The sequence below is a fragment of the Kockovaella imperatae genome (assembly GCF_002102565.1).
Source record: "Kockovaella imperatae strain NRRL Y-17943 chromosome Unknown BD324scaffold_9, whole genome shotgun sequence".
Lineage (NCBI taxonomy): Eukaryota > Fungi > Basidiomycota > Tremellomycetes > Tremellales > Cuniculitremaceae > Kockovaella > Kockovaella imperatae.
In genome coordinates this window covers 143,360-163,425 of record NW_019028949.1, presented here as the reverse complement: position 1 = coordinate 163,425, position 20,066 = coordinate 143,360, and the positions used below count along the sequence as shown (strand labels likewise).

The following is a 20,066-nucleotide window of genomic DNA, read 5'->3' as shown; positions in this document are numbered from 1 at the left end:
CAGAATCGAGCCCCGGTTCATCCAGACCTCAAGTGGGGAAACAACCCTTCGACCTGGCGATTAGCGAGCTGTCAACACACTGCTTGCCTCGGTCAACTAGAAGCATCGTCCTCCATCGGTCTACTGCGGCAGCGATGTTCTTAAGTCGTGTGCATTCACAATCAAACTGTACACTATCGCCCCTCTCCTTAGCTGGCCATACAATCATGGATACTACACTCCCACTTCACCAGTTGTGACGGTCTGCATGGCTGATGGAGCATCGCTCTGGTCCCACGGGCAGCTGAGAAGGGGATCGGAGAGACACGAGGTGCCTTTAGTGCCATCATCTATTGTTCCCGGAAATTGTGTGTGGATGCCAAGATTCAGCATTATACGCATGTAGTGATTCCTACTCGAGAGCTATCATGTTCCCCTAGCCAGGACCGCTGACCTGCCGCCGGATGTTCTCTACACCTGTGCATATCGTGTCCAATTGACAGAGACACATATGCAGGGCCGAGAAGACGCCCAAATTTTGCGTGCCTATTTTTTACGCCTATAAGCCACGTTCCGCCAGCACCACTGCGTCGTCAGTAGGGAGCTGCTGGCATCCACCACCTTTGTCTTTTTCCTCATCTCTATACCTCAGTCTCACTCTTTATCCCAGGCGTTCGCGCAACCTCGCGTGTACCCCAACATGAAGCTGAAAGACATCTCCCGTACAGCGGCATTCGCCTGGGATCAGTCTCATTCTTCCTCGCCTTTGATAGCGACCGGTGCAGTCGCCGGAGCTCTAGATGAGAACTTCAGCAATGACAGTCTTTTGGAGATCTGGGCGCCCGACTTGGCGGACAAAACATTCAACCTAGGTACCGACAGGGGGGCAAAGCCAAAAGGCAGCGTGACAGTATCGAGCAGGTGAGTCTAACGAGATCCAATGTCGCTAAGGCTGTAGATTTAACCGAATTGCTTGGTCTGCGCCTACGCCGAACAATGCTCGAGGAGTCATTGCAGCCGGTCTGGAGTCTGGAGAGGTCAGTGTGTTCGACCCGGAGAAGATTATGAATGGATCGTGAGTCTAGGTCGAGAATCAAGTGCTGACAAGGACAGGGAGGACGCTCGTCTGTTCTCAAACAACAAGCACACCGGGCCTGTTCGAGGGTTAGATTTAAACCCTATCCAGAAGAATCTCTTGCTCACCGGAGCTATCAAGGGAGAGGTGAGCCATGTGCATGCTCTATGCTGATTCCTAGCTCTTCATTTTCGATCTCAACAACCCTAATCAACCTATACCCCCCGGCCCCACCTCCACTAAACTCGGCGAGATTACCTCGCTGCAATGGAACCCCACTGTCTCTCGTGTCTTCGCCGCCTCATCTTCATCAGGATACACATCCGTCTGGGACGTCCGAGCTCAAAAGGAAATGGTCAGCTTACAGTTTGGTGGTGGTGCAGCAAAGGGTATGGAGGCTGGTCGCATGGACCTCCAAATGGGCAAGCGAAGAGGTATGAGTGACGTCTGTTGGCATCCAGAGCAGGCAACTCGGCTTGTTACAGCTTGCGAAGACGATGACTCCCCTGTCGTCATGCTTTGGGATATGAGAAACACGCGAGCTCCAGAACGAGTGAGTGTCTATGCCTTTGACTGGCACTGACTCTTAGATATTAAGCGGACATCACAAAGGCGTTCTGTCCGTCGCTTGGTGTGCACAGGATAGCGACCTTTTGCTGTCTTGTGGTAAGGACAACCGGACGATCTGCTGGAATCCACAGTCAGGCGATATCGTGGGAGAAGTGAGTCTGAGTCATACAACAAAGCTCAATTTTCGTAGCTCCCAATCGCCAGCGACTGGGCTTTCCAGACCTCTTGGTGTCCTCGCAATCCGGATCTCCTTGCGACAGCCTCTTTCGACGGACACATCAGCATCCACTCTCTTCAGGCCACTCGCGAGCCAGAACCTGAACAACCAAAATTCAGTGAGACCGCCACGGCCGACGACATCTTTGGCGCTCTCGGCGACGACGATCAAGCAGAGCAGTCTGTCAACGTGCTCTCACTCACACAGCCTCCAAAGTGGCTTCGCCGTCCTGTCAGTGCCACATTTGGTTTCGGTGGGTTGCTCGCCAGCACCTCGAATCTACCGGGCTCGAGCGGCAAGCATCAAAGTGGTGTGGTTCATCTGCGCAACGTTGTTACCGAATCCAGTATCATTGACCGTGCGAAGGCGCTGGAACAGACAGCGGGAGAGAAGGACAAGCTGCGAGATTTCTGCGCTCAGCAAGCTGAGAAAGCTCCTGAAGACTCGGCATGGTCCAGTCTCAAAACGCTGTTCACTTCAGCGACAAAGCAGGATCTAGTTCACATGCTGGGCTTCTCGAAAGAGGAAGTGCAGAGACAAGTGGAAGAGGCAGTGAAACAGCTTCCAGGTACCGTGCCACCGAAGGCAGAGCCGGTGGAGACTCCCACAGCTCCATCGGAAAGCGGAACACAAACCGCCAGTCTTTTCGGTGACGATGTCCCTGGTACACCGGCTGCATCCGCCGACTTCTTCTCTTCGATGCCAATTGGACCTCTCAAAAACCCTCAATTGGATCACATTGTTCCACGTACCGCCGAGGTCGCTGAGTCCTCTGTCGCTGCCACCATTGGCAGCCAAGGATCTTCAGCTCGTTCTGAAATTATCACAAAGGAAAACACATTCTTCATATACCCCTCCGGTTCGAGCGATACAGATCGACTCATCACGCAAGCTTTGGTGCTTGGAGATTTCTCCTCCGCTGTCGATCTTTGCCTGGCTTCCGAGAGATTTGCGGATGCTCTGCTGCTCGCTGTACGAGGGGGGCCTGATCTCCTCCAATCGACGCAGAAGGCGTACTTTGAGCGACGAACGACGAGCTTGCCTTTTCTCCGAGTCTATCAATCCATCGTTAGTGAAGATCTGGCGGATATCGTCCAGAACGCCGATTTGTCCGAGTGGAAGGCCATCTTTGCAGTTGTTTGCACCTTTTCGAAGGAGGCCGATTTCAACAATCTGTTGGATCAGCTCGGGCAGAGGCTCCATTTCAGATGGCAGACTTTGGCTGGATCTGACAGCCCCGAGGCGAAGGCGTCTGCAAAGGCGGCGAGAGAAGACGCGACCATGTGTTTCTTGGCCGCAAGACGACTTGAGAAAGTCATCAATGTGTGGATACAGGAGATGAAGGAGGAGGAGACTGCGACAGACGAGACGAAGTATACGGCGCACGCTCAAGCTCTGCAGTCTTTCATCGAAAAGGTGGCTGTCTTCACCGCAGCGACAGATTACGTCGACATCGATCTGCAAACACCCACTCAGAATCCACAGGCCGCGGAGAGTGGGGCGCGGACTTACCGACTTGCATCGCTTTACGACAGATTCTACGAATACGCAGACCTGCTTGCAACCCAGGGTCTGATCGACATGGCGGCAAAGTATGTGCAAATGACCCCTTCTGACTACAGGGGGACTGGCGATGCCGGTCCCGAGCTCGACAAGGCAAGAGATAGGTTGCTTCAAGCTGCGGGTGGCGCTAAGGTGGCATCGTCCTCCAAGGCATTTGCGACTCAGACAAAGCCTGCGGCTGGAGGATACAACCCTCTAAACCCCTACGGAGCAGCATCTACCCCAGCTAGAGGTCCGACTCAGAGCTACGTCGCGCCTCCCACAAATCAGTCTTATGCTACACCTCCCACGAATCAAACTTATGCCACGCCTCCGAGTCAGTCAATCTCGAATCCGTCATACAACGCAGGATCTACGCTGCAGCCGTATGCGGCGCAGACACCAACTCAGGAGAACAATGGCAGTAATCCTTACGCTCCAACTCAATCGTATTCGACCCCGCAGTACGGTACAAGTAATGGATACGGAGAATCCCAGAGCCAGGGTTACGGTCAGTATGGGGCACCGCAATATGGTGGCCAGTATGGAGGAGGCAACCAGTATGGTGGCGCCACGTCGCAATACAGTGGACAGCCTCAAATGCTGGCTCCTCCTCCTCCTCCTCCTCGCGCCAATGCCAATGGCACATCGCCCTCAAACAATTCGACACCACCTCCTCTCCCTGCAGCTCAACGTCGAGACATTCCAGGCTGGAACGATGCACCCAACTTTGCTATCCCAAAACGACCGCAGAGCGCTGCATCGAAGGAGTCGAAGGCCCCACCTATCATGTCCCCGTTCCCAAATATGACAGAGACTACCTCTCAAGCTCAGCCGCCTCAGGGCATGCCGCAAGGCATGACGCCTCCTCCTTCTCGAGCTCAGCCTGGCATGCTTCCACCTCCACCCAAAGGTGGGCCTCGACCGCCTTCCGCTCAAGCTGTTGCCCACGGTCAATTTGACTCTCCGAGCACTACGCCCTCCATCCGCCCTCCACCTCAAGGCCCGCCGCGTGGCAGTCCATTGCGAGGCGGACCTCCCCCTGGCGTCATTGGTGGCCCACCTCCTAGTGCCATGGCTGGGCCTCCTCCCAGCGCCATGAATGCTCAGAATCTGTCCGGCGGACCTCCACCTGGTGTCATTGGAGGACCACCTCCCCGTGCCTTGTCGCCCCTGGGTCCCGCGGGACGACAGGCTTCGCCCATGATGTCGCAATTCAGGTCGCCACCTCCGAAGACTGAGGTGCTTCCCGGAAGAGAATCTACTGGGCAGTCAGCCCCGACTCCGCCCCCCGCGGCTCCCCCTGCGCCCTCTATATCTCTACATCGTGAGTTTCAAGGACGAGACCTGGCTGATTCAGTAGCCGCTGGCGATCGGTCGCATATCCCTGCGAAGTCGAGAGCTATCTATGAGACTCTGTCTGCTGAATTGACCAGAGTCAAGCAATCAAATCTTCCCGTGAGTCTCAACACGAAGATGCTTGCTAATAGCTACAGGCTCACGTCAAGCGTATCGTTGACGATACCGATCGTCGTCTCAACATCTTGTTCGATGGTTTGAACAACGAGACCGTGCCTGACCAGGCAATCTCCCAGATGACGGAGATTTCAAAGGGTGAGCCAAGCTGCTTGAAAGGCCTTCTGACAGGTAGCCATCTCGAGAAAAGATGCCAATGCTGCCTTGGCGATGCATGTGGATCTATTGACTAATTCTACTGGTGATATGGGCAGCTGGACAGTGAGTCGTAAAGCAGATTGGTACTGATCATCTCTCAGCCTGGTGTCAAACAGCTCATTCGGCTCGGCTTGCCGTAGAAGGTGCACATAATGATGATTTTGAAAGGCTCTCTATGCATAACGTCGATGAATACTGGCTGACGATTAAAACTCTGTTGAACCATATTCATGACAAATTCGTGATATGTATATGCTATTATAGGTCTACACTAGAATTCATAAGGTACGGTCTCGATAGCGTCTCCATACGATGGAGGGGCCTGAATCCATCCATCCTCACAACTCAACTGCTCGCCGGTGATGATCCTTCCGATCTCTTCACCATTTGGCGTTCGCTCCAAATGCAGATCTGACCATCGGAGTAGCTGCATGGCGGAGCGAGGCTCGGAGACGGAGCCAACGACAATTGGGAGGGGCAAGGTACGTATCGTACCGGGGAATCGTCGTTTGAGGACTGAGAGGTCGAATGGTGGCATCGTCGTCGGCTCGGAGAAAACGCCCATAGCTGGCATCTCGAAAGGGAATACATCTTGTAGCTTCACTTCTCGCAGACCTGGCGCCTGTGGCAAGAATGCCAAAGTGGTCGCGAGGTGATATGTAGAAGACACGGCGATGGTGTCGATCGGTCCTTGGGCAGAATTCGCTGAGCCGACATTTAACATGGTCGAAAACCCGTGCGTCCATCGATTGCCAATCATGAGCGGAAGGGCAGCTTCGAACTCGATCGTTTCCGTGACCGTCTCGAACCAAGCATATCGGCTAATGACCTCGACCTCTTTTACCAAGCCGGATTGACCCGAGGGATCCTGTACGTGTGCTGGAGACGTCGACAGATGTTCGCGTCGAATGACAGCAAGACGTACGACGACTTGATAGCGAGTGCCAACTAGATCGGGCTCTTCCGGCGGAGACAGTTTGATGCGCAAGGGAATGGTAGAGGTTGGCGAGAACGTCGTAGTTGGAAGAAAGGGTTCTACTGACCATTTCGAATTTGGTCTCCGGGTCAAAGACCTGCTCCGAGCTGGTGTCGAGGCGGGTCGTTCGCTTTTGACCCAGAAGGAGGTCGGACTATACCGGGGCGTTCGAGTCGGCAAGGTCTCTGGCATCATCTCAAAGCCTCTAGCAGTCTCTGCCAGGTAGACTCGCCCGCCAGGACGAGCGGGGTCGTCGCAGGTGAGAGTGACGGACAAGGCGTAGGTCACTGCAAAGCTTGATCCTGGTGTGGCGAACGATGGAGGTAGCCGGGGTGTGCAGGGAACTTGTACGGTCAAAGGGAGAGAATACGTTCCGCCGGGAAGACAGGTAGTTGGGTCGATGCTAGGATATACAGGCGATGGAGGACGTGATGCGTATACCTGCTGAGCATCTCTCGCCCATAATTCTAAGCCATCGGCCAATGAGACAGATACACATATGATCGTTTGTGGTGCCGAGTTTGGAAGATGCAATGTGCCAACCAGTGACATCGTCAATGTCGGGTTGAGGGAGTGTGACAAGGATGAGAAACGATCGAGTCGGAACGTTAGGACAGTAGGTATCGCTTGCCCTGGGTAGAACGCCGGAGGGATGTCTACGTTGGTGTCGGAGCATTGAAAGGTTGCTTCCAAACTGCAAGGTGGAAGAGATGGCGGATAGACAGGGACAACAGCAGCTTCGAAATAAATCAGCGTGGCTCGAAGCGTCATTGACTCACAAGATAAAGACTCTACTAGCATGGGCTCATCGACGAGCTCTTGACGTTGAGACGTCTTGCTTCGCAATGCTCGCCATGACGGGAAGATGTCTCTAGATCGCGACCTCCGTCGAGCGACATTGTCATGAGAGGCTGACCTCAAAGGTACAGAGATGGGTTGAACGGCTGAAGCGTACACTGGTGTTGGTGACCTAGATGGACCAGCTGAAGCGCTGGTCTGTAGGGAGGTCATGGAGTGGCGACGCTGAGGGTAGTGAGAGCTCGAGTTGCACCGATTGCTTCTACTGCGAGGCAATGGAGGTGCTGGTCGGACGTTTGTTGGAGGAGGGGGAGGAGGTCGAGTGTGAATGATTGTTACCGACATTATGAGAGCGTATTTGATTGCGTTGAAAGGTGATCAGCCCAAGGGTCTTTATGACTCGGATAGGTCGGCGCAAGTGACGGGAAGGGGTCAACGAAAGGTCCTTTGACTTTACGTGTGCCACAGTGCCGGGCGAGGGGTATTGAGACTGTTGTCACCGGTCCGTTTCACTGTGCTACTCGAGTCTGAAGACAGTGACAATGAGCGTACAGACGACTATCAGCGGGGAGGGGAGAGATTGTATCGTCTAGACGATTATACGAGACCCGCCACTGCAAGCTGGGAGAGAGTGGGAGGGCCCGTGTCCCGTGAGAGGTATGACTCTTTCTTCTAGTCCTTCCCCCTGTCTGTCGCGGGTTGAATGGAGAATGAAACTTACCAAGTGCGAGTATGGTTACACCCGATGTCTCGACTGCAGACGACGGCAGTTGACTACTGGGACCACAGCCCTTGACGATCCGGCAGTGGTTCCAGAATGGGGAGGGGATGAGGGGATTCCAAGGCTAAGACGCCAGAATTCGGCGTAAGTGGTGCTGATTCGCAACCCTCCTTTTGCCGCAGCGTTGTCTCATAACCCCTTGATCTCGTGCGGGCTCCAACAGATTCGGGACGCATTGATTCAGGGTGACGACTGGCGTTGATCAGTATTATCACTTTGTGCTTCGCTCGGGGGAACGCAGTTGGGTCAGAGCGGCAGAGGAGCGTACGGGGACAGAGACAAAGATGAAAATCAGCATGTCTCTGGTCTTCTCCTTGTTCCTCTCTCCCGTTCGCCCGCATCAAGTCAATCTTGAACCAGATCGTACCGCATGCACCTCTTGTTACATACCGTCTCTTTCTTGCTCTCGGGACAACTTTAGACATGAATCGAGTGGACATGTCTCAACCCGTCAATCAAAAAGAACAGGAAAAAAAAAGAACCCTGGCGCAGGAGGGCGAAGACGGCAAGTGGGATCCACCACACTTTCATTCACGCCCTCGAGCCTAACAAGCAGGTGATCAAGGCGCCATTTTGAGCCAAATTCCCATGACCCTCTTCCCAGATGCTGTTGTTGCCTTTGCTCACTTGACCCCAGCTGGCGTAGGTGGCGTGTCTCGACTTGAAGGGGAAAAGTCTGAGAAAAGTCTAAATGGCAGCTCACAATGGGACATTGGATTTTTTTCGAGCCCTCGTTCCTCCCTCCTCTTGGTCATTGGATCCCGAATGTACTCCCGCTCTCCCGACCACAGCAAGGTAGGTCTGCAATCATGCTTGCCTCAGTGACACTCCCGCCGTGGCGTTGCGGGGCAATCATCTCTGAGCTCGAGGGCATGCATAGCCGACCCATGAATTTGCTCGAGATGTCCCGCGGACGCAGCCATCTCTACCTCTGAAGCCTGACCTTTGCCCCCTTCTCACCCGTTTCGGGCTCCAACAGGCACGTACCAAATCCTGAGCCCTTCACAACTTTCTTTAGCTCCAGCAATCTCGTGGACAAATATTGTCTCGGCTTGAGATCCCATTTGTACGGGACTCGGACCTGAGACATTTCCATTTTCAGCGATTGACCAATGAGTTTGTCCGAATCGATTTAATGGAGATGCAGTCGGGCGTTTGGTAACTCCTGACGTCAGCTCTCATCAGCACATCGTGTGATTGTTCTTCGGGGTTGCAGATGCAGAGCCATGGGACCAGTAGGGAATTGCTCCGGCGGATATGCGGTGGCAAAGGTTTTGACCCCGCCCCATCCTAAAAGTGACGCAGGCCAGGAATTTGGTACTCTCAGCTGCCCACCGAGGAGTGGATGGATTGCTCTGGGTGGAGGACACTGTTCCATCCTTTGTTGAGGTCTCTCACGCAGTTCCTTTCAAGTGACTGAACGGCCATTCCCCGACAGAATAGCCATGTCGCAACGTTGCAGGTTTGCAGGGCTTCATCATATCACACCTCATCGCAATGTCTCCTGCACCGACTGACTCTGGGCCCAGTCAGGCCTCTCACGCCCGTGGTACTGATTCGCAAGGATCGACGGATAAAGTCTTCCACTTGGGGCTCGATAATGCCACTGATCAAGAAACTCAAGAATTGGAGGGCATTGGTCGCATACTAGGGCTCGAAATTGACCTTCGAGGTAGCTCCTCGAAAGGTCATAGGACTGTCAAATCGGAAGGTGAAACCTCCGAAAACCAACTTGACACAACGGCAACGTGTCAGTCCTCGGGCAAAACAGGGTAAGGTGCTCTGAGCAGTTCTGACCGAGTCAGGTTCTCCCAATTACGCAGACGATGACATGCACGCAATTTGTGAGAAATTGTGCTACAGTTTTCATCTTCTCCTGCCCACATCTCCTGCTGTACGAGACCCCTTGAATCGATTGTCCTTTTCTCTCTTCTCCTCACTAGCTAGCTGTCTAGCTTTCGCACGAGGATCAATGACCTGGAAACAATACTTCAGCGCGCCTGCAGTGTGACGGTTGAGGGCAAAGCATTTCACTCACCGCATACTCCTCCTCTGCTCGCCGTGTTAGCTCCTTTTCATCCACTACAAATCTGAGCTTGTGCTTCAGCCACCCGACGTCGTCATCCACTTCTAATTCCTCGTTTGGCGGTCCTCCGAGAAGGCTGAGGTCCTGAGCAGGTTCTGGCATATCCTCGTCCTCTTGGGCTCCTTCATCATCATCTCCAGCCATTGCCACACGTTTGCTAAACCTCCCCATCTCGAGCAGTAGGTCATCTTCCTCGTCTTTCCTGCTCCTCCTGTTGCCACTTTTGGCTGCACGTCCCCTTCCTTTGGAATACTTGGCCAGCTCCTCGTCAAGGTATGACACCTTTTTTCTCCGTCGACCGGCGTCCGAGTCGGAATCAGAATCCGAAGCTTGTCCAGACTTCTTCTTCAGCTTTCGTAGATCTTCTTGCATCTTCTTGATTTCGGCCTGGCGCGCAGCGCTGTCGCCCTGTTTTTCCCGATCATGCTGCGCTCGTATCTCGCGGATGTCCACAATCTGGCGTTCAGCGCATACAAAGCTTACAATACTCACCTTTTTCTCCCTGGGCTTGCTACTGCTTTCGGCCAGATCATGGAGCGAAGGGGGAAGTTCGACCAAGTTTGGTTGTGCCCGAGGGGGTGTTGCTTTTGATGAGGATTCGCCTGCAGTCTCCACCACTGCGGATCAGCCCAGTCTATAGAGCAGCCACTCACAATCCCTCCTTCCCATGTTCTTTTTCGCGCTAGACTGAGGATCATCCGGTATCTCCTCCGCTTCGCCGAACGACAAGAGACCAGTGTTTCTAAAATGTCATGAGCCTGGGTACATTCTGATCGTCCCACTTTTTCGCCCTCGAGCGCTTCTCTCTAGCCTCGGCCTCTTTCTTTGCTTCTGCTCGAGCTTTCGCCTGGGCCTTCTTCTCTGCCACAGTTATCCTCGGAACAATGTCATCGAATGGGTTTTCCACAATTCTGATCCCTCGAATCTTGGGAGGAATTTTCGGTCTCTCTGTGTCGTCAATCTCCAAGTTGCCAATGTTGAGGACGTCTAAAGGCAAATAGCCATATCAGCAACGACGCAACGCTCATTCAAGCTATGACGGCGCACTGAAGACAGTGTTTCCCGTGATCTTGCCAAAGAGAGTGTGCTTCCCCGTCAACTCCTCTGCCCTGTCCAAGGTGATGAAGAATTGTGATGTGTTGGTGTTCCGTTTCCCACTGTTTGCCATTCCAACAAGACCTCGCCTGAGCTCCGATCAGCCTTAGCCGCCTCTGGCAAGTCCAACGCTTACCTATGGAATTTGAGTCTTCCATGAATTTCGTCCTGAAATGGCTCGCCATAGAACGATTCACCTCCCATCCCTGTTCCCGTCGGATCTCCTGTCTGAACAATGAACCCCGGCACGATACGGTGGAAAATGACTCCATCGTAGTAACCTGCAAAGAGTGAGCCCACAGTTGGTTTGGAAGAAGATCATACTGACCCTCCATAGTCAGAGCGAGGAAATTACGGACGGCTTTTGGAGCTTCTTTGCCCCATAGCTCCACCTTGACGGGTCAGAGAGCTTTCTCAGCTGTCCACCCACCTCGATCTCTCCGGCGGTAGTGTCGATGATGATCTTGCCATTGGTAGCAGGCTTGATGTTACATCATCAGCTTCAATAAAGGACTTTTTATCCCCGGTGGACCTACTTCTGTCACGTAACTGTGGATCCATCAGCGACTTGAACTATGCCAAAGCTCACAGATTGGACATATATGCTAGACTGGCATGACACTTCTCTCGCAATGACCAGCTCCGTGTCACTGTCTACAGCATCGACCTGTCAATACAGGATAACAGCATCAACATTCAGGTCCCGTTCAGGTGCCACAATCGGGATTTCAAGGTATTTTCCCACCAAGTGGGGATGATTGGCGTGCACCAGTCCTCCTCGCTCCCGGTATTGTGCCATTGCATTGGAGGCTATCATTGACAGACAAAGATCACGCAGATAACGACAACGACAACGCTGAGCAACGAGGAGGCTACCAGCGACCAGCGACCAGCGACCAGCGCCCAGCACAATCTCATGCGTAGAGACTGAAAAACTACCCTACTTCTACACCCTCAACCTTCGGCCATCTCCCAACACTCTTCCACCACATCCCACACTGACCTGGCCATGACTGAGGGTCTCACTCGCCGAAGAGGAGGAGGAGGAGGCGGAGGCGCAACAGCATCTCCTGACGGACCATCTAGCTCGACCTTTGACGCATCATCGTCTACGAACCCTACGCGACGCTCGGGAGGTAATGCGGCTGCGGGTGTGCCTGGACCTGCAAATGGAGGTGCGAGCGGAGGAGGCGCCATTGAAGGTCGAGGAAAGGTGGCCTATGATCCTCGTGACTTTGAAGACAAAGGGGAGGCAAACGCTCAGCCGAAATTGACTTTGATGGAAGAGATACTGCTTCTCGGACTCAAAGACAAGGCTGTGAGTGGTACCCAACAAACATAACCTCGCGTGACCTTTTCCGGCTGATACACGTTTGCTCTCAGGGCTACCTTTCGTTCTGGAATGACAACATCTCCTACGCCCTCCGGGGCTGCATCCTCATTGAACTTGCCCTTCGTCGCAGGATCGCAATGGTCAAAGACCCGTCGAGGAGGCGTCTAGCACTCGCAGATAGACTCATTGAGGTGATTGATGAACGTCAAACTGGAGAAACCATTTTGGATGAGGCCTTAAAACTCATCAAGTCGAGTGAAAAGTATGGCACGGGCGCTTGGGTGGATCTCATGAGTGGTGAGTCCATCGTCAACATTCAGCCGCTGAGTTCAAGGTGAAACATGGAATGTAATGAAAATCGGGTATCAATTGAAACAAGTCCGTGAACGTCTCGCGAAGGGCCTGGTGGACAAGGGCATCTTGCGCACAGAAAAGCGCAATTTCCTTCTCTTCGACATGGCCACTCATCCAGTGGTCGACATGCATGCCAAGGAGGATGTCATGAAGAGGGTTTTGGCCCTTTTGACAGCGAGAACGGCCGCCGTTCCACCGCAAGCTCTTCTCAAGGAGGATATCAAATACCGATATATGCGCGCAGTGGTCTTAGTCTGTGCAGGTCAGTTGAGCTCAAAGTCAATTCCGCCTCTTGCTGACGGCCTGAATCAGCTTACGCCTCCAGCGTCCTGGAGAATGCGCTTCAGCGGCTCAATTATGATTCACGGGAAGCGGCCTTTGCTCGGTGCGATGACATTCTGGCAGAGTTCAGCACTTGGCCATTTGGTCAAACCACTTCGTCGAGTGCCGGCCCAGTGTCGATAGGTGGTGGGCCGACCAGGAAACGCGATTCCGGGGGAGCGGGAAGGGAAAGTGTGCAAGAGCTCGTTAGAGAGGTGCGGAAAGAGATGGTCAAGAGCGGGGCGCAAGGCAAGGAGACGGCTGGGGCTGGTGGCGGGACAGGTGAGGATGAGGATCTCTGCCTCGAAGTCGTGGCTACGGTTCTGGAGATCTTCGGAAGAATGGACAGTTTGGTGAGCAATTCTCGAAACAGACCTTCACATGCTGACGTTTGTTCAGCTGTAAAACGGGATAGGTTACCCGATTGTGCTGTGCTAGCGCCTCTGGTCTGGATCATTCCTCTTAGATCGTACGAATCACCGATTGACGTCTTTTCATGCATTGAGAGATTCACATTACCAGGCTGCTGTCGTGTCGATCTTAGAGCGTCTCCAAGCAATATGGCACACTGCGACAATCGTTATCAACTCGAAGTCCACCTCCTCAGTCTGAGCCTGGACAGACCGGGTCCAATGGAATCCAAATCGTCATGAACGATGTCTCCACCACGGCCAAGACTGGCGGCGAGGATCAGTCGATTGGTACGAGGGTCTAGCGGCTCATTCGCTTGGTCCTGGTCCAGCTTCCTCGCACGGGGACACGAGTGTGCTCAAGCCGACAGCAGAGGAGTCAAGAGTTCTCATCTGCATCAAAAAGGCCATCACTGATAAGCACTGTAGCCGTTGGTCTTGTATATCGCTGCGCATCTTTTATTCATGTCATATTCAGTCTAACATCAGGCTTCTACGAGAACGATGAACCATGCAATCGGGAATAGTATTTACAACCGATGAATGGCTAATGAAAGTGGTTTCAGAGCGAATGTACAATAGTAAAACAACGTCCGTATGATGTAGAGAGCGAGAAATGTCCTAGTATCCGGCCTGAGCGGCAAAGTATTCTTCAGACAAAGTGTGTGCAGGCCCATATGGGTCGTACCGAGCGGCGGGGACACCCAGGCCGAGACCGACCAATTCTTTACCGGATGACGAGCTGTCCATTTCCGGCGCCAGAGTCGGTGAGGAATCTGCGTTGAGGTTGATGACCGCAGCCGAGTGATGGCGACTATAAGCCGGTTGAGCAAAGTAAGGAGATTGTCCTTGGGTATTCGTGTGGTAGGGACCCCCAGGAGTGGGTTGAGGGGTGTAGTAGACAGGAGAGACAGGCGTAGAGTGTGACATGCTCTGCGAAGCGGACCAGGCCGCCGGAAGAGGTGGCATCTCTTCGACTTTGCCAGGGATGTAGGACGAAGTGGAGCCCGGTGTGCTGTTAGCGGACGTATTGGTGCCGGTGTGGATGGCCAAGTGACGCATAGGTCTCTCCAGGACGGACGGGTATGGAGAAGAAGCGGGTGAAAGATGAGTAGATGGACTCCATCCACCATGCTGCATCCACTGTGGCGATTCGAACATGGCAGGTGAGTGCAGCTGAGGAGCTGATGGAGTCCCCTCTGCCCATGATTGTAACTCAAAGTTAGGAACACTGAAGCTTCGTCGGTGCGCAAAGTCGCTGGGTCTAGAGTTCATGGGGCTTGAAGTCGGGTGAGGCCCTGCCATGTATGGTCCCTCAAATACAGGAGTGTCGGTGAAATAGGGTGAGGGGTTTGGATAATAGTAAGGGGCAGAACTGGCTGCTGGACTGCAGCCGCTGGCAGGTGTGATAGAGCCAGATACCGAATGCGACTTTGCAGCTTTGGCCATGGCTTTCTTTTCCCTGGTCGCTCTGTTGACTTCCTCGGGAACAGGGGCGTATTCACATTCCCTCTGAGAGCGAGCACAGTTGCGGCATGGGGAGCCACCGCAGCATCGGATCTTACGGTGACGGCAGTACTGGCAGGCCATGGTGATTCTCTGCCGCCGCGATGAGGCATCGGAGCCTTCAGGCAGGGTCGAGGTGCCAAACGTTTCCATCGAAGGAGGAGAAGTGTCGAAGGAGGGCGGTGCGAGGACGGAAGGCGAAGAGGCGACAGAAGGCATGACGAATGAATCGCCCTTTTGAATCTTTGAGAGCAAGGTGGGACTCGGAAAGGAACAGTCAGATGACGACGGCTACCAAAGATGACTTGGGGGGATAGTGAGATATATGTATATATAGTCTTTTGGTCTTTCCTGCGCTCGGAGGTTTTCCCAGCTCCAGGAAACCGGCAGGCGATCCTTCTTTTTTTTTCAGCTGATTGACCCGGAGAATCAGGAGTCTTTAGCGTGCTCCGGATGCGATGACCGGTTGTGAGTATAGTCTTGAATAGGATGCAGGGCCGCGTTTGTCTTTGATCGGCAAGATGATTGAGTCCGAGACAAGGATGATCCAGGAATGATAGAGAACGGCGAAGAGACCGTTTGGTGGCTTTTTGGTAACGATGAGGACGAAGGCGGAGTAGGAGGATGATGCTGAGAGTATTATAGTAGCACGAGTTTCAGAGAATCCAGGTGTGCGGTCAATCGCCGTAAACTGCTTTATTGATGGAGGGGAAAAGTCCCTACGTCGAAGTAGCGAAAGTGGAAGGATCAGAGAGGAGCGCCCAGATGTGGAACCCGGTTACACATGTGCCAGAGGCTGCGTTGAGATCGAGTGCGAAGCTCCGTAAGAAGCCACTACGGACGACCAGGAAAAAGGGAATGTCTCGGCTGAACCAATTATTAAGAGGAGGAGAGTTGAAAAGAATGGATATTGAGGAGACGAATAGCAGAAAGAGGAATGTCTCAGATGGAAGAAGGGGGGGGTGAGGTGGGGGGGAGTCCTTATGTGGACACTGTCACTTGGTCCGGCGAGATGATCAAGTCTCACCGCTGAATCGAGCGACACCGTCCCAAAAAAAGAAAGAGTGATTGACGACGAGCGAGAAGATGAACTAGTGTGAATGATGATGCTCGAGGAACAGGATTGACAAGGGAAAAGGTGAGTAGGAGGTCCAGTCGGCTCGTGATTATTAGGATGGTCTCACGAGTTATGGGGTATCCAACTAGATTTTCGCCCTTCCCCCTTTCCACCCAATGTCTCTATCTCTCGACATTTTCTCATGGTACGTAATTCCTCTCATCTCAGCCCAGGTCTCATGCTCGGAAGCGCGCAGGATCTCCAAGGCTTTCTGACAAGGAGTTCGGAACTCGATCAGGGTCCCTAGGCCCACCGGCACTTCCGGTATAGTTTGCCCAAAATGGTTAATATCCAGTAGCTTGGCTACCTGCCTGATCCCTCAATTCGCCACTGCTCGGGTCACGAGAGTTGTACGGTCAAAGAGCCACATTCTGATGGCGTTACAGCGCACGAGCTGCATGAATTTCCTTCTCTTTTTTTTCTCTCCTTTTGTTTTTGGCCGTCCTTGTCTCACACGGACTTACGTTAATAATAATTTTTTTTTTTTCACTATGCTTCAATGTGACCCATAAAATGAACCGATTCAGGAAGGGGAAAGCCTGCTATCCCACCGTATCTCGTCACTGGGTCATCTGCATTGCCTGTCGTTCTTCCCTGTTACTTACTCCCAATGGAACCTGATTTTTGAGGGGCGTCGTCACTCATCCGTGTTAAATGGAGAATACATCGGAGACATTCCGCTACTACTCTTACCTGACCCAACGTGGTCCATCAGAAATAGGGCACTTGCGAATCTCGATATCAGGTGACGCCAACAGATTAGGGTCAGTGTAAAGCGCCGTGCTCCGAGACATGGCAGATACATGTCGTGTCGATCATTGATATCCACCTGAAGCCACTGAAAATAGGAAGAATGACCGGAAGAATGACGACGATGGTGACCTACCTTGGATGGCGAGTGACAGACAAACCAGTGAGGATCTACCTTGCGGCGGAAGTCTGTCCCAAAGAAATGTCTTTGTGCGTCATTGTATGACATGGATGACATGGGGTATGATTCAGTCGGTGCCACAATTGCATTTTGAGAACGACCAGCGATTCATTACTCGCCGGTCCAGATTCTCCTGTCTCTGACATAACGAGATATCTAATCGGTCGTCTCAGCCTCGCCTCCCCTTCACCCTTTCACCACCGCTTCCACCGCTTCCACCACCACCACCACCGACCAACGCCAAATGCTGAACCGAGTAAAATGTTGCGGATTCCTCAGGCATAATCCTCTAAAGAGCCGGTGGTGGAGGAACCCAGAACGAAAAAAAAATTGGCATGGAGATCGGATATTACCGAGATTTGAAGACTCTCTCTTCTCGGTGGCGAAATCATCCGCTCGGACGGTACAACGTGCTCACACAACATGTCTTTGAAAGCTGATGCAAGCTGACACTGGCGTTGCGAGAGAAAGTTTAGGCTTGATAGGACCTTTTCCCGTCTGCATTCAAATCACTTGACGGCATCCCTGTGAGCAATGTCTCAAAACGGCTCATTAAATGCACAGGTCAGACCCAAATCAATGACAGGTCAATAAGACATTGAGCTCCCAGGATGAAGTAGCGTATCGCGGCAGGTACGGATTTGGTCTCGATTCGAGTGAACTATTAGCATGTCCATGCCGTAGGACGAAAGGGTCCGCAGGATCGCGGACCTTTTACGAGCCTGTGATAGGGAACGCCACGGTCCAAGGATCTCGTGTTTTAAAGCCACCTCCTTTTTTTCGCTTGAACCTTTTTTTTTCTCTTCTACTCGAGGTCGCTGGCTTTGAACCGAATTGTGATAGAGATACCCAGGGGATACCTTCACCATTACCTGAAAGGAATCGTCTTCGAGTTGTCGAAGAAGGTGGGCAGATGGGTTCGGAGAACGGTCAGGCACGCTCTATTTACGGTTCCGCCTCGCCAGCGGATTGACAGGCACTTTCAAGGGCGGTCGTGGTTACAACGTGTTGCAAGGTGTAGGCTTTTGTGTTCCTATCAACGCCACAAACTCTTTCAAGCGATCTTGTCTCGTCCGATGCCGAACACCATCCATTCACGGACCCTCGATGCGGAGTGGCATTTCCCCTCGCTGGGCGCTGGCGGTCTCCACCGAGCCACCTTTGGTGCACAGTAGGTCCGCCCCTCTCAGGAGTATCGAATACTCCGTGGCCAATCACACCGGAGGAAAGGGAGGCGCCGTTACAATCGGCAGGGCCCAAAAAAAGAGGCAGAAAGGGGCGATCTTTCACCGTTGGCTGCGGGACAGATCTGTCCTGAGGCACGGAACAGCGACCGATCTCGTCCGAATAGAGGTCTTGGCTTTCGCTCAGAATAGCTTTAAATGTCCAACTTGAAGTGAGCCAGCCATCATCCTTCGCCATCAATCCTTTGCAAAGAACCTCGACCTACCGTTCAGTGTCATTTGCTTCTTCAGTGGTCCACGCACCTTTCATTGTTCAGCAATTGCGTTACCTCGCCTGCCATCAGAACGACCGGTCAGGCGTGACCGAGATTCTAGACGAAAAAACTGCGAATGAGCGCAACGACTGAGGGGTGGGGTGGGGGGGTGGACTCAATCGACTGAGCTTTCAAGGCGTGTTCTTCCCCGCTCAGGAGTGCTATCTAAACAGTCTTCTCAATCGCGTAAGGTATCAAGCCGGGTAACTCATTGAACACGGAATCACACAGTGTGGCCCGACGACCCACACTTTCACACTCGGAGACTGCCCGATGTATTCCAGGTAGAGGAAGAGGAATGCGTCGATCCCGCTTGGGTGGACTGCCTCTAAATACCATTCAAGACTGGCCCCAAGGTTGCCCTTCATGAGACTTGACTCCTATGGCTCTTCAGATTCGCTTCGCCGAGACCATCTTTCGGATGGGTGTCAGGGACAGACCTATCCGGCTCGAAGGTCCTACTTGGACAATGACCTTCTTGAATAGAGTGTCAAGCTGGGTAGCTCATAGACAACGAATATACATATTGACGGTGAACTACAAGATCAGCATCCTGTCCTTATAGTCGAGCTCCGAGGATCTCGGATCTGGAAATTTGGTTCCGCTCCCTAATAAAGGAATGGACTTGTCTTCTTGACAGGGTACAATATCTGGGTTTGCCGATCGTTCCAGACATGAGAACGGGTGCCTGTGGATCGCTTCAAGACAGGACATGTAAGGTCTCACAGGATTCGACTTGGATCTCCAGGACGTCATAAGATCCCAGAACAGCGCTGTGTCAGGAACGGTCGGCGGTGACCTCCTCTAGCCGAGCCATGACCCTTTGTCAAGGACAGACCTATCCGGCTCGAGGGTCCTACTTGAATGGGAACTCTCTGAACAGGGATGTCAAGCTGGGTAGCTCATAGACAACGAATATACATTTCGATGAAGAAGAAAGCTCTATCTCCATTGAGTCCTAATACTCGGCTTGGCAAGCGGAGGTCACCGTTCCTGTCACCCCTATATAAGAGTAGGAGTTATGGAGATAGGCGCTTTTCCTCATCAATATGTACACTGGTCGTCTACAGGCTACCCAGCTTCACATCCCTATTCAGAAGATCACTATCCAAGTGGAACGCTCCAGCCGGAGAGGTCTTTTCTTGACACGATGGACTCTCTGGTTTCGCTGTCCCAGGTGGAACAATGATACTGTATCGACCACCTTTCCCTGTGACTGCCGAGAGGCACTGTTACGTTTGAGCCAAACCGCCGCCAGAACTAGTTTTTACAGTCCAGTGGCCGATCTGACAGGGTACAACAATAAGAACCATCCCGTGGCCTGGGATCAGTGTACAGAGTAGTCGTACTTCGAGCGACATCAATGCATTCTTTATCTCCTACCTGAACGAGTGATAGCGACTTGAATCTTACCGCTCGATGAGGTCGCCAGGCTGACGTCTACAAGGGATGACGAGTCCGATTCCTGTCCCCTGAACAAGGGGCATTCACCCGCAAGAAATGGAATGCCTCCCATTGTTGGCGCGGTGGACAAGAATAAGCTGGATGAACGGCCTTGCGTGTTATGAGGGACGGATAAGAGCTCTGTCCCGGCCGAGGATTGTTTTGGCAAGGTCTGGAGAACAATAAGCACCATGTCAGTGAGCAGGGACCTTCGACCGAACCAGGATGGTATATAGAAGTACTGCAGGTCTGGCGAGATCGATGTATTTCTTTCCCTCTAACTGTAACATTGCGCAACGTTTGATCGAAACGAAGGTGCCGCCTGGAGGTGCACTGAACCAGCATGTCGTCCGTGAGAGT

At 52.8% G+C, this 20,066-nt stretch overlaps 5 protein-coding genes across 5 annotated transcripts; 2 read left to right on the top strand and 3 right to left on the bottom strand.

Annotated features, from left to right (window-relative positions):
* The first annotated feature begins 608 nt into the window (after positions 1-608).
* BD324DRAFT_629551 (hypothetical protein) lies at positions 609-5,322 on the top strand. Its single transcript, XM_022016223.1, has 10 exons — positions 609-900; positions 938-1,054; positions 1,093-1,201; positions 1,236-1,607; positions 1,645-1,776; positions 1,815-4,710; positions 4,747-4,841; positions 4,880-4,997; positions 5,035-5,120; positions 5,159-5,322. Exons 1-10 carry the CDS (start codon positions 680-682, stop codon positions 5,195-5,197), a joined length of 4,185 nt encoding a protein of 1,394 aa, XP_021870052.1. The 5' UTR covers positions 609-679; the 3' UTR covers positions 5,198-5,322.
* Positions 5,323-5,328: 6 nt separating this feature from the next.
* BD324DRAFT_651834 (hypothetical protein) lies at positions 5,329-7,176 on the bottom strand (the record flags this gene model as incomplete). The annotated part of the gene is made up of 2 exons (XM_022018401.1): positions 5,329-6,770; positions 6,813-7,176. 2 exons carry the CDS (start codon positions 7,174-7,176, stop codon positions 5,329-5,331), a joined length of 1,806 nt encoding a protein of 601 aa, XP_021870051.1.
* A 2,254-nt stretch (positions 7,177-9,430) lies between these two features.
* On the bottom strand, positions 9,431-11,531 carry BD324DRAFT_629545 (cyclophilin-like domain-containing protein). Its single transcript, XM_022016222.1, has 11 exons — positions 11,383-11,531; positions 11,330-11,342; positions 11,224-11,274; positions 11,122-11,185; positions 10,930-11,074; positions 10,746-10,882; positions 10,481-10,685; positions 10,352-10,440; positions 10,191-10,315; positions 9,651-10,154; positions 9,431-9,589 (listed from the first exon to the last, which is right to left on the bottom strand). Exons 1-11 carry the CDS (start codon positions 11,391-11,393, stop codon positions 9,479-9,481), a joined length of 1,455 nt encoding a protein of 484 aa, XP_021870050.1. The 5' UTR covers positions 11,394-11,531; the 3' UTR covers positions 9,431-9,478.
* A 67-nt stretch (positions 11,532-11,598) lies between these two features.
* Positions 11,599-13,426, top strand: BD324DRAFT_602437 (Golgi phospho protein 3-domain-containing protein). Its single transcript, XM_022013945.1, has 5 exons — positions 11,599-12,111; positions 12,177-12,423; positions 12,461-12,742; positions 12,793-13,154; positions 13,201-13,426. The coding sequence occupies exons 1-5, from the start codon at positions 11,803-11,805 to the stop codon at positions 13,204-13,206; spliced, it is 1,206 nt and encodes a 401-aa protein (XP_021870049.1). The 5' UTR covers positions 11,599-11,802; the 3' UTR covers positions 13,207-13,426.
* A 213-nt stretch (positions 13,427-13,639) lies between these two features.
* Positions 13,640-15,178, bottom strand: BD324DRAFT_511567 (hypothetical protein). Its single transcript, XM_022012962.1, has one exon. The coding sequence runs from the start codon at positions 14,934-14,936 to the stop codon at positions 13,833-13,835; it is 1,104 nt and encodes a 367-aa protein (XP_021870048.1). The 5' UTR covers positions 14,937-15,178; the 3' UTR covers positions 13,640-13,832.
* Positions 15,179-20,066: the final 4,888 nt, after the last annotated feature.